The 12,506-nt window shown below is 36.7% G+C and overlaps 1 protein-coding gene across 5 annotated transcripts in view; it reads left to right on the top strand.

Moving 5' to 3' along the window:
- Nucleotides 1-12,506, top strand: part of STXBP6 (syntaxin binding protein 6) — an 83,412-nt gene that overhangs the window by 53,136 nt on the left and 17,770 nt on the right. For all 5 annotated transcript variants that reach the window (XM_056493207.1, XM_056493206.1, XM_056493208.1 and 2 more), the window contains one exon: nt 11,097-11,227. In XM_056493207.1, the coding sequence (XP_056349182.1) occupies nt 11,097-11,227 (131 nt within the window). The remainder of the gene's footprint in view (nt 1-11,096; nt 11,228-12,506) is intronic.

Raw genomic sequence — 12,506 nt, 5'->3', positions numbered from 1 at the left:
AGCTGTTGACAATGTGCTTATATTGTAAATTCTTCAAAGCTGTAAAAGTAAGTCTTTAGAGTGTGAAGCAAACCCTGTGTGTTTTTTTTAAGTACACAGATTTTTGCATTTTTGTTTCAATCATTTTTTAAAATTTTGATTGTGTCTCCAGCTTATAACTCTAATCTGAAATTTATTTATTCAGTAAGGTTCTAGTATGAAAAAGAAAGCAAACTAAAGGGTTGAATTTGAATTTGTCTTTGCAGGGACAAATGTGTGATTTTTATTGCTCCTATGGAAAAATAGTAAACACTTGTTTGCCTCTTACAGAAATTCTTCAGCAACCATTCTGTTTAATTTTTTTAGTTTCTAAGGAATTCAATAAACACTATGAGCTTTCTAGAAGGAAAAGGTCTGGAAGTGTACTGTATTTTCTTGGTTGGTAGAGGACAGAGAAACCAGCTATAAATGCACCACATTTGAATTACCTCTGTCTCCTTAAGATGTGCTTAACTGAAAGAAACAAAACATTAAAATAATTCATTGTCTAGAGCTTATTTGTATAAAAAAATGATTCCTAGCCTTGAGAGAGCCAACCACAAAATATAAATCTTAATAATAAAATAGATCTTGATGCAATCTAGTGAGTTCTTCCAGGCTGAACAAATCAAAGCAGTTATTTATTACTGAGGCAGGACACAGTTTGGCACTGCATGGATGAAATTGTCCTCAGTTTATACAAATAAAAAATACTAGCCTTAGGCCATGTGTATAGGACAGTGGTCTGCAGCTGTTTTCTCCTGAAACATTGGGCAGAGACATGAAGCTGTGATGCAGTTCTCTCTTGATGTCAGGGAAGAGAACCATTAGGAGAAGATAGATTGTGACAAAGCTCCTTGTCTGTTCTCTCTTTATCTTGGCTTTAGAAGGTTGTCATACCGTTGTTGCAGTGCCCTGAAAGGAAAGGGAGGTTTTACAAGTCTGAGCTGTGCAGACAGCAGTGGTGTGTAATACAAATGTGCAGCTCTAAGAGAAACAGTGATAGATGGGCTGCAGTCCTGCATCTCCCAGCCCCACTTGCTGAAACTGCATGGAGCTGAGCCCAGTAAATAACCCTTGATTTGAAATGAGACTTGCTCATACCAGTGTGCTTTAGACTTCTACAATGTTCTTCTCACTGCTCAGCATTTTCCTTTAGCCACATTGAGTGCATCTTTGTCAGATAACGATTATTTAATCTTTTCTTCATTTTGTATTTCTTTCCTTTTTAGTATTGGATAATAGATTCTGCTGAAATGGTCAGTGATTCCTTTTGAAACCGATGACAGCACAGTCTTTACAAACATTTTGATTCATTTATTTGCTTTAGTGTTTCTTTTTTTACTTCTAAGCTTAAACTTTTTAAGTGGAGTTATATGGATTTGTTGCTGTGGTACCAATAATGCCTTGTTCATAAAAGATTCAGCAGTATAGCTATAGCTTCCAGGCTAGAATAGTCACTCTTGAGTCTGTAAAATTGTGTCTGCATGAGAAAAAGGTATTATATCAGAATATTAGTTAAAGAGTTGTTTTTTTTCTTAACTAGGTGAGAGTAATCTTTAATAGAGTTGCCCTGAGAAAAGAAGCCTCTGATTGGGACTATGCAGTCCTAGTAATTTCTTTAACCATGGCAAGAGGAGGAGAGGAGCAGGGGACAAAGGAAGCACAGATAATTCAGTGTTAAATTCACTATATTTGGAAAGAACATAAAACAGTGTTAGAATATAAAAGATGATGTGTTTCAAGATAACATACTCATTTTTCCTAATTTTTGGCATAACTTCAAAAATATGTATCCTCGATAAGAATGCAAAAAAAAAATCAAACTCCTCTAAATTGAGATGACTGGGACAAGGTGCAGAGGAGAACAGTCTAAAACCTCTTTACTAGAAATAGCCATTCTTTGGCTTTTATGTGAGTCACTATTCTCTGAAGTAAGTCCTGGTTCAACTTTTCAAGTGGCTTTTAGGCATTAAAAACTGGAAATAGATTGCTTGTAATGCTTACATTTATTTACTAAATGTCCTGTTATACTTTTCTCCAGGACTTTTTTTTTTTTATAAATTTGAGAATTCTTGACAAATCTTAAACAACATTCACTGGGACTGCTAATGACACTGAAGTTACTTCTTGCTTTGGCTGAACTTTGTTGTTCTTTTGCTTCTTTAACCCATAAAACATCCAATTTAAGCCCTCAGTGTAGACAGTCATAAAGGATTGGTATTGGTTGCATCAGTTGATGAGTGGGTGTAAAGGCCATGTGTGTAAATTAGGATTGGACTGGGACTTGTACTTCTTGGCAGCCTGTTGACCAGCTGGGCAGTTCATATAATATATCATAGTCTGTGGAGAGGAACTTCATCTCTTCTGTCTTCAATAAATAGTAAGGTTCTCAGTAAAATAGGGTATCTTTAGTTAAGTCAGTTTTGCTTTTAATATATTGATACTGATACAGCAGCTCCACAGCATGGCTGGAAGCTAAGGGGGCATCTCTGGTGTCTCAAGTTCTAACTGCTGAGTGTCCTAGATAGTGAAACTGCTCTAAATATTTGACATTATAGATCTTTCTGATCCAGTAAGTTTCCTGCTTTTCTTTGGGCATTTTTTTTTCTCCTTTCACAGTCTTTCAAACCATTGCATTTTTCTGCTTCAGAATATCTTTAGTCTTAACCTTTCAAATGTAGGACAAATCCGGATCTGAGGAACAACTCTTCTTTTTTCCTTCCACCTGTTTTTAATTTGGCTATAAAAATAAAAGTATTGCTAATACACAAAAATCTGCAAAAGAAAATAATTGGTTTTTCCCCTCTCAAAGGCTGTTACTGGTATACTGTGTCTAGGAACACTATTGCTTTAAAAAAAGAATTTTTCCCTCAGTGTAAGTTTCCTTTACCTTATCCTGTGTGTTGTTGACTCATTTATACTTTCACTGGCTGCTTTCTGATAGGAAATTGGTCCAATATAGTCAGGCAAAACACACACTTTCAAATAATTCATACTTATCTACTTGGGAAGATAAAATTCTATTGTTCAGGTACTTAAAAAAAAAAAAAAAAACACAACAAGTAGTTTTTTTAACAGAAGTGGGTTTATGGGTTCATGGCAGTTTTTTGTTCTGGATTGGATTTTTTTTTATAATTGGCACTTGGTAGAATGAAATTGGAACATCCACCTGTAGTAGTAGCTTCTACTGTTGACATTTACAGATGACAGAAATTAATTCAGTCTACACAGACTTGTTAAGTAATGCTCCAATATTGACCTGGAGCCCAAACCAAAGCTTTAAAATGTTTCCAAATTGAAATTTGTGTTTCAGTTTCTTCATAGCCTTAAGTGGTCAAATTCTGGCAGACTTTTTTAGTTGCTTGTAATGAGATTTAGATGTTTTCATACCATATGAGTATTTGAAGGGTTCTCTAGAATTCTGTCTGACAGTCTGAGTTACAAGTGTATAGAATAATTTGCCCACTGCCATTCTGACTTAGACCATTGTGTATCAAAAGCTGGGAATTTTTTCTTCAATGGCTGTAATAGTCCCTTCTTGCATCTGCTCATGGAAAATATTTTTTTAGTAGCAGTCTCATCTGCTGTATTTTAGGTCATTGATTCAGTGCAAAATCAAGAAAAACACAATTTTCTAAATTTAAAAGCTCTACCCTGTTACAACAGGATTCTCTTTGGCCAGTTTGTTTCAGAGCCTGAAGTCTCTCAAGTTGTCTGAGCAAGCTTAGAAATAGAGCATTATCTGTTAAATACCAGGCTCTTTGTATGAGTTACTGCGTAACAAATTCATGCTTTAATTTTCCAGAGCCTCTTCCTGCCTCTCAGGACACTTGCTGTGAAGTTCAAACATTGTTTTCAGGCTGGTGAGGTAATTCCTAGCCTACTCTCTCCTGCGGATGCACATCTGTTAACTCGTATGGGAATTGTGCCAAATTCCTCTCAAGTTCACAAGTACTGGTTTTAATTGGTTCCTCACAGTTTCAGGTGCTGAAGTGACCAGAATGTGGTAAAAGGACAACCCACACATGTATTCACTATGGTCTGTACCTTGAGCCTTGTTTTCTGAGCTAAATTGAAGTGAGATTTTTCTGCAGTGTGCATAAATGCTGACAAGGTGGTTTTAAAGTATCCTGTTCAGCAAAGTCTGAGTAGGATTCTGCCTTCCTTTTAAGGAAAAGAGTGCAAAGAAATTGAAGGTATAAATGATCCAGACAAAGAGAGTGAACTGAAATTCTCAATCACCAAATACTCTCTTATTATCATGCCATGACAAGGTGAGCTACTAATAGAGAATGCTCTAGTTCAGGATCAGCAGGAGCTCTATTCTAGCTGAGAGGTCCCTGATGAAGATTTTGGTGTATGGGTTGTGGAAATTTGGCTGGAATATCTATTATCCTTCCCTACAGTAACCCTGTTTTGGTAGATCTGAGCACCATCCTGTTCTCTCAACTAGGTTTTAACTAAAAACATACACACGATAAATCTGCTGGTTTTGACCAGAAATATCATCTTGAGTGCTCAAATGCAGCTGGCTGTGTGCAGGAAAAAGGAGGTGGGAAAAGTTTGAAAGTTGGCTGCTTTGCAATATAAAGTAGTAAAAGGCAATTCAAACAAAACCTGGAAGTTCAGTCATCACTCTGGAAGTGAAAATGTGTTTAATAAGATTCCTTTCCAGATATTTGCAGTTAAGCAGGAGCTGTCTCTCTGGTGACAAAATGAAGTCTGCCATTCTTGCCACTGTTACCTACATTTGTCTATATAACTGCCACTATGAAAAGCAGTTGCCTTGATATCAGTAATTTAAACTATATTGCTATAGTATTTGAAGAATAATTTAAGCAATTTATTAATTTAAAACTGAAAAGTTTTTCTAGCTTTAAATTCTTATAGAAATGAAAGATGAGTTTTCTGTAATGGATATGTATGAAGGGGGCTTCAGTTTTTATTAATACAGTCATGTTGGAAACCATACAGGCTCTCACTTCAGGCTTATAACACTTCCTGGTGTCATTGGCATGAACAAAACAAAAGGTATTTTTTCATTGCAACTCAAACTAATAATTTTTTTTTTTTAATTTAAAGTCACCAGAACACTCTTTTATCTAGCCCTTTATCTTGGGAAGATACAGCACAGATTTAACCTGAGTTCCTAGGTTAACCAATTTTTAAATACTTGATTTTTCTTTTATTATTCAACAGATAAAGATAACTTTCATGTAGAAAGAAAATTATTACTTACATAAAACTACATTTTGAACAATATATGAATATATGTTAATAAGAGAAAGGTATTTCATACATTTTTATCCTGAAGCATGAGGCTGGCAACTTGTTACAGGCAGTAGAGCTGATTTAAGCAGACAGATGATGCATATTGTTATCTGAACCATTGGGAAGGGCTGTGGCAAAACCAGTTGGTATGTGTTTAGACTTTAGAGCAGTAGTTTGCCTCTTTTGTATCTGAAAGCTTCTCCTTTTTTCCAATTTGATGTCACAACATTATGCTGTGCCCAAAGAAGCAGAAGGAATCAATGTTTGGTTACACTGCTGTGTATTTAGGGCCACTTACATCCTCGTGTCCTATTTGGCAAGTGCAGAAGGTGGGACTGTGCTGTTTGTCCCTGCTTTCAGCTCCTTAGAGCCCAGATGGTGAGAAACCAGCACTGTCAAATCAAGGAAAAAGGAAATATGGGCCAAAGTAGGAGTTGCCATTCTGAGAAGTCAAGCCTCAACTTACGAACATTTTGACACCTGGCAAGGCTTGACCAGCAAGTGGGAATTTAAACCCACCCCAGTTTTATCTGGTTTTGTTTATTTTCTAGCTGTCTTTTGCTGCAAACACATCCTTTCTTTTCTCTGTACCAAAAAAAAAAAATATTCCTGGTTGTGGCAACATAAATCTGAGATCTTTTTACCACAGTCTTCTCAGAGCATCCCTTTGTATTACAGATAGTTGAGAAGTGTGGCAGGGGGTAATAGTTGGACAACAGCAGTGGGAAGGCTCAAAGTACTAGAATTAATTCAGACTGCAAATTAGGTCAGTATTAGTTGAAACTATTCTGAGAAAACATTAAAAACTGCAAGTTTTGGTGCTCAAACTCAAAGCTGGAATTGTTATGTGGCAAAGCTCACAACTGTCATGTAAAGCAGACTGGAAATAGTTTTACTAAAATTCACATGGTATGCTAGGACAGTTTCATGTATCTGGATCTTATTCCTCACTACCTAAATAAGTCAGAATGCACTTGTTTACTCCATCTTAATTCTCAGCTTAATTTTTCTGATTGTTAGAAAGTCATTGTAGGAAAATCTGGAAGTTGCTTGCCAGAACCATACTTTGGGAACTATGTGACCTGAACTGTAGTAGCTTGAACTACCTTGCAGCCTTGCAGAACAAACTTCTACTATCATAAGGGTTAAGGAGGTGTGTTGTTTAGTGTCCTTTTCCCTGCTTTTTCCTTTCCTTGCTTTGGGAAGAAAACAGGGAGAATAAGATTTTGAAATGGGGGAAAACAATTGTAAGGTTGTCTTAGTGACAGAAGGAAGAACTTCTTGTGTTAGAGGAATTGAGCTAGATATCTTTTCTTGCCTTTTGCTTTGGAATTACATAGGTGAGAATAGCAAATGGGGCCAGTCCTCATGGATACCTTAATGTCTTTTCTTTGAGCCTTTGTACTTTGACATTTAAAACAAAACCCAAGAAATATATCTTTCTCAAACTTCTGGGTAATTTCTACAAGTTACTTGTGCTTTGTCCTCTGAATTAAAAAGTTCAACATGGCAGAATTGAATAGCAACTGGACAAAGACACAAAAAAGTTACCAAACCTTACAATGTCTTCCATCATAAATTGCTGTAGCTGATTTCTCACACATTTTCTTACTTCACCAATAACTCTACATTGCTTAAAAAAATGAAATCTTATTTCCATCTATGACACACAGAAATGCAGTATGAACCTAACATTTATTGATGGGTTCCAAATACACTTATTTTGTCCACACTGCTACAGCTTCTTATTTTGAAGGCATGGTGTTGCAGTTTTAAAATAAGGCAAAACAAACAAAAAACCCACTTAAAATTGAAGCATAGCTTAAATATTGGCTTTTATTAAGCTACATAATGATTATGTAAGATATTAGCAAAAATACTTAGATGATTTGTCAGAGAGAGGGAATGTATGTAATTGCTTCCACATTTTTTCATTTTTTTGGAAAATACTTGTAACATGTTTGCAAGATAACTCCCACTCAGTGGCTGGTGAAGTGCTTTAGCTTTTTAAGCAGCTAGTGAGGATGGTTTTCCCAGCTGCCAAAGGGTTTCTCAGAGTTACAGTGACTGCCATATTACTGTCAAGCTGTCATGGACTAAGTGATGGCTTTAAAGCATGTTTGGTGGGTTCATGAATAACTGGTTTTTTGAATGCTAAAGAAATGCTAGCTGTTTCCTAAAATACTAAGACACAAAAGGTGAAATGCAGCTCGATCTGTTTGGCTGTGCACAGTAATCATGAGTGGGAGATGAAAGAGGAACTGCTGTTTTCCCAAGAGGATTGCATCCTTTAGCATAAGACTGAATTTCTGCCTGAGGTGATGACATACCCAAGATCCTTGTTGGTTCCTCCATAGAAGAGTAGCCCTGTTGGCCTCTCCCAGAGCTCTGTTACAGAAACAATCATCTAATCAAGATGCTTTTATAGTTCATCACTAATAGACATTTTTGGGAGGTGGTGAAGTTTGGAAATGCAGTGTGAATCTTGCACTGCAGTAGAGAGCACTGATGGCTCCAAATGAAGACAAAGCTGCTGTACATTGATTATTAAAAGTGCTCCATAGAGAAGTTTGGAGAAGTAGATTTAGAATATGTCAAATGAACCAGTTTCTGGAGATGCTGAGATGACATATTTAGTGTTTAAGTATCATCTGTAAAATTGGATATTCTCGCCTTGAAAGATGTAATGCCCCCTGTTTTTAAGAGAGCTTGAATGTATGTCACGTAGAAGCCTTCAGGACAATAAGAAGTTTGCTGTATTAAAGTTTAATTTATACATTTCATGATTGGTTATCCATGAGACTCTGAGAAAAAACAAATGTTTGATCACTCAATCTGTCAAGTGCTTCCTAGTTTCAAATGCTTTGTTTTGCACAGCTGCTAGCATTAATTATATGTGTGACTTACCTATAGTATGCACAATTTTTTCTTTTTAATATATAGCTCATTTAGCAGTAAGTAGATCATTGCCCATTTTGCATGGAAAGAGAATAATCCACAGGCCATAAAAGTTGAACCACTGTTAAATAGCCTTCAATTAGTACTGCTTTGTAGAAGATATGTGAAACTTGGTCTAGTAGAATGCTGTAAAGTGTTTCAAATTGATCACTGGAGTTGACAACAAACACATGAATACCTACAAAGAGTAAATTTAGAGAAGATAGGCTCATAAACTTTACAGCTTTTGGGGTTGTTTCCCACTCAGTACTGTGCAGATTTGAAGTAGAAGCAGAACCTGTGTATACCCTGTAGGTGTAGGTAGGAAACCTACCCTGCTTTACTGGGACTGTTATGTTTGGATGCACGAGCCATGGAGCAAGCATTGAATCCTTAATACTAATCTCACTTCTTAGTAACAGCAGCCTTTGCATTTCTGTAGTTGTTCTGGTCTGATTTTGCTGCTGCCTTTCTGATACTGCATTGATCTTCTGTGTTGTTACCATGGGATGTAAGATTCTAAATCATTTACTTCACTGTGCACCAGTTTGGCTCTCAGTGCTTCCAATCAATGAGATTTCTGGCAATCTGTTTACTACACTCTTGTCAATAGGCTGATCAGTATATCCTGTCCAGCTGTGCTTTCTATTCCAAGGTAGCTTCTTAAAAACAATTACCTGCCTTGTGGAATTCTAGTATCTATCTCTTCTTTTTTTTCTTTTTTTTCCCCTACTAAAATTTCCTTGAAATGAATTTTCTGTTTATTAAGTTTAGTTCTCGTAAGGGTGTTTGGAGTATCACAGACACATGCAGAAGTGAAAACATCTAAATCTGAGATACTGAAAAGGGCTTTTCATATTAATCTGCTTTTGCTAATCTATTCCAAAGTACATTTAATGTCAAGACACTGATCTGTGTGTTTTAAAATTTTCATTCTAAGAACCAATATTAACTTTTTAGCTTCATGGAATGATAAGGTATCACAGTATTTACTTGCTGTTTAACTGTGTCCCTGGGTGCAGAGGAGCATGCAGCATGCATTTTCAGAATGGGAAGCCTCTTACTTTTCCTGGTTATTTGGGCAAATGGGGTGCACAAAAATAAGCAATCTTGCTGTTTAAGTCTTGATTATTTTAGAAGCTTTCTTTAACTGCCAGCATCTAAAAGCAGAGAAAAGCAACTTTTCCAATAATACTCTTATTTGGCAGACCATATGGGTAAAATTATTTTTGGAAAGAGTTTAAGTAGAAAAAAAAAAAAATAGATGATACACCAGCTTTAGTAGATTCTGCTATACAATGATTTTACAAATTATTTCTTCACAGAAAGTGGAAGTGTGGTTGGGAATGACTTAACATACAACAACAGAAAATTAACATGTAAATAAAATACACATTTGACTACAGAAAGTGTCTAAAGCTGCTTATAGAACTTCCATGGAGTTATACTAGTTAGGAGAATATTTGTTTAGAGAAAACATCTAATGCAGGAAGTCAATTTTCCTGCTGTTGAGAAGTTAGCCTTATTAAGTCCTCTTTGAAAACCCAGTTCTGATTTAATGATTCACTAATTTGATCATTATATTTCCTTTTTTATTCTTTCACAAAATCAGAGCGGTCATCTTTGTGGTTTTTAACATACATTTTGTTTATAATAAGTAATATTCTTGTTCATGGTTGGTATTTGTGGTACCTAATATTTGAAAGGGGAGGTGTCAAGCAAACTTTAGTTCCTTAATTCTTACACCTGTGTTTTGCACTGACTGTTGTCTGACTTGATGGATTTACAGTGTAGTAAGTGCATGTACCTATGTCTCCTGACTGGCAGTCAAATGTCACAAATGGTGGTGGTGTTATACAAGCAAGACCTACATGTGCATGTTGGGAAAAGGCTGGAAAATTGTTCTGTTTTTTTCAATCAGCAATATGAAATTCAGTTTAAAGTAACAGGTTTTTTTAGTAAGGTGCATATACTTACATGGTCATATGGTTGGGGTTTTTTTTCCTTCTCTGTTTTCTGAATTGAGAAGATGAGAAAGAAATTATTAATGCTCAGTGCTGAATTTGAGAAACTTAAGCAAATTAGCATGGGGAAAAGAGAACTGTAAGGTAATTGATGGTGCAGCTCTCCTGTGAGAAAAGGCTGAAAGAATTGGGTTTGTTCAGCCTGAAGAAGAGAATGCTTTGGAATTACCTAATTGCAGCTTTCCAACACCTGAGAGCCTAATAGAAATCTGGAGAGCGACTTTTTACAAGAGCATGTAGTGATAGGACAAAGGGAAATGGCTTCACACTGAAAGAGAGTAGATTTAAGTTAGATTAGGAAAAAAAAGTCTCTTCTGGGAGGGTGTTGAGGCACTGGAACAGGTTTCCCAGATGGGTGTTGGCTGCCCTCTCACTGGAGGTGTTTAGAACAGACTGGATGGAACTCTGAGCAGCCTGGTCTAGTGACAGGTGTCCCTGACCATGGCAGGGAGATACAAACTGGATGATCTTTAGGGTGCCTTCCAACCCAGGCCATTCTGTGATTCTGTGACTGTAAGAATGAAATGGAAAGACCTTTGTTGTAGTTCCCTGTTTTTTTATAGAATGTTGGTAACTTAAGTTGATAACGACTAAAATATATCCAATTTTGAGTAGCAGACAGCTTGTTTGGCATCATACCACCATTCTGACAATAAGGAATATGCTTTTCAGTATGTTATCCTGGAAAGAGAATGCACTCTACTGTCAGAATCGGTGACAAGTATTTGCTTCGTGGGACCCTGTAGAAAATACACCAGCTACACAGCTACTGATGAGTGAAATAAACAGCATGCTCCTGGATCACAAAGCCCATTTCAGCTGTGTGTTTTTCTCTGTGTTCAGTGACCAACAAGAAGCCAGCTCAAGCATCCATCACGAAGGTGAAGCAGTTTGAAGGCTCCACGTCGTTCGTCAGGAGAACGCAGTGGATGCTCGAGCAGCTTCGCCAGGTCAACGGCATTGACCCCAACAGGGTGAGTGTGAGCAGCTGTCCAGAGAGCTAAAATTGAGCTGGTATGTCACTGCTGTGTGAACCAGGCATTCTTTCTGTTCAAAAGGCATCTGGAAATGTAAGATACAGGTTTAAGTGCATATTCTCAAAAAAGAGGTAAGTGGAATATGTGAAGTAAATTTTAATGGGAAACATGGGAGGAGGCTAAAACTCAGTAATATGGATCTCTTCTTCTTGTCTTTCCATTCTTTTTGTGCTCCTTTCTCTTTTTCTTTGTAAAGAACAGAGTGAGAGCCTTGTTTGCTTTAGCTTTGAGCCTCTTAGGGTCTGCTTTAGCATGCTGTGAGATAGAGCAATAGGAAGAAGTAAATACAGAAGAGGTTGTTGAGATTCAACTTTGTAAAGTCTTGTGAATCCTGCATTTTTTCTAGGACAGTCCTCTCCTCAGATATTTCAGCATTCCTTATCTAATGCTAGAAAATGTGGTAGTGTCCTTTAGCTCCAAATGGCAACAGATTTAAGCAAAAATCTACCTAAAATAAAATAAAACAAACCCTATATTAAATAGCTGTGGAATTATTCCTTTAATTTGGACTGTACAGCCCACCTTGAGCTATCTCAAGAAAAAGTTGTACTAATATGTGTTAGGTTGTTTTATTCATAAGAATTGTATTCATAAACCTAATTGGAAGTTAAAAATGCAGTTCATATTATGTGCTCACAAAGTGATTTAGTGCTCTTTTTGTAGCAAAATATTTTTATGACTAACTCCCTTGGTTTCTTCAAAGTTGTGCTCTGATCAGCCACCTAAGCATCTTAACTATGGTGCACCAAATTCCGTCACTACCAAAGTGTTGGATAGTACCCAAGTGCCTTGTACCAAGTCTATTTACTACCTAAAGACTTGCTGTAAAAAAGAAGCCCTTGGCCACTGCCCTATTACAGGCAAGGAGTAGAATTCTATTTTCTGAGGGCAAAGGAATTGTAAAAACAAGTGAAATGACAAATAGATAAGGGATAAGGGTTTTATGCCCTTTTGCAGCATCTGCTCTGCAGCTATGTACATAACAGATTGGAAGTCCAACAAGGTTCTTAAGCTTAGAAATGTTTCTTTCAAACTCATCTCCCTGTGAATTCCTAGTGTCATCAGTTGGAAAAGAGCATGTACTACACAAATGTTAAATATATAGCACAACTTCTTGCATAAAATCCTTTTATTTTGGCAGCCAAATATGGTATAGAGCTGCACTGTGATTTGTTCTGGGAGGGGCCTTTTGCTCATGTTATCTTAAGCCCTTTGC

The sequence above is a fragment of the Oenanthe melanoleuca genome, chromosome 5, assembly GCF_029582105.1.
Source record: "Oenanthe melanoleuca isolate GR-GAL-2019-014 chromosome 5, OMel1.0, whole genome shotgun sequence".
Classification (NCBI taxonomy): Eukaryota; Metazoa; Chordata; class Aves; order Passeriformes; family Muscicapidae; genus Oenanthe; species Oenanthe melanoleuca.
Note: the sequence above shows the minus strand (reverse complement) of the source record. Positions and strands in the feature narration are given on the sequence as shown.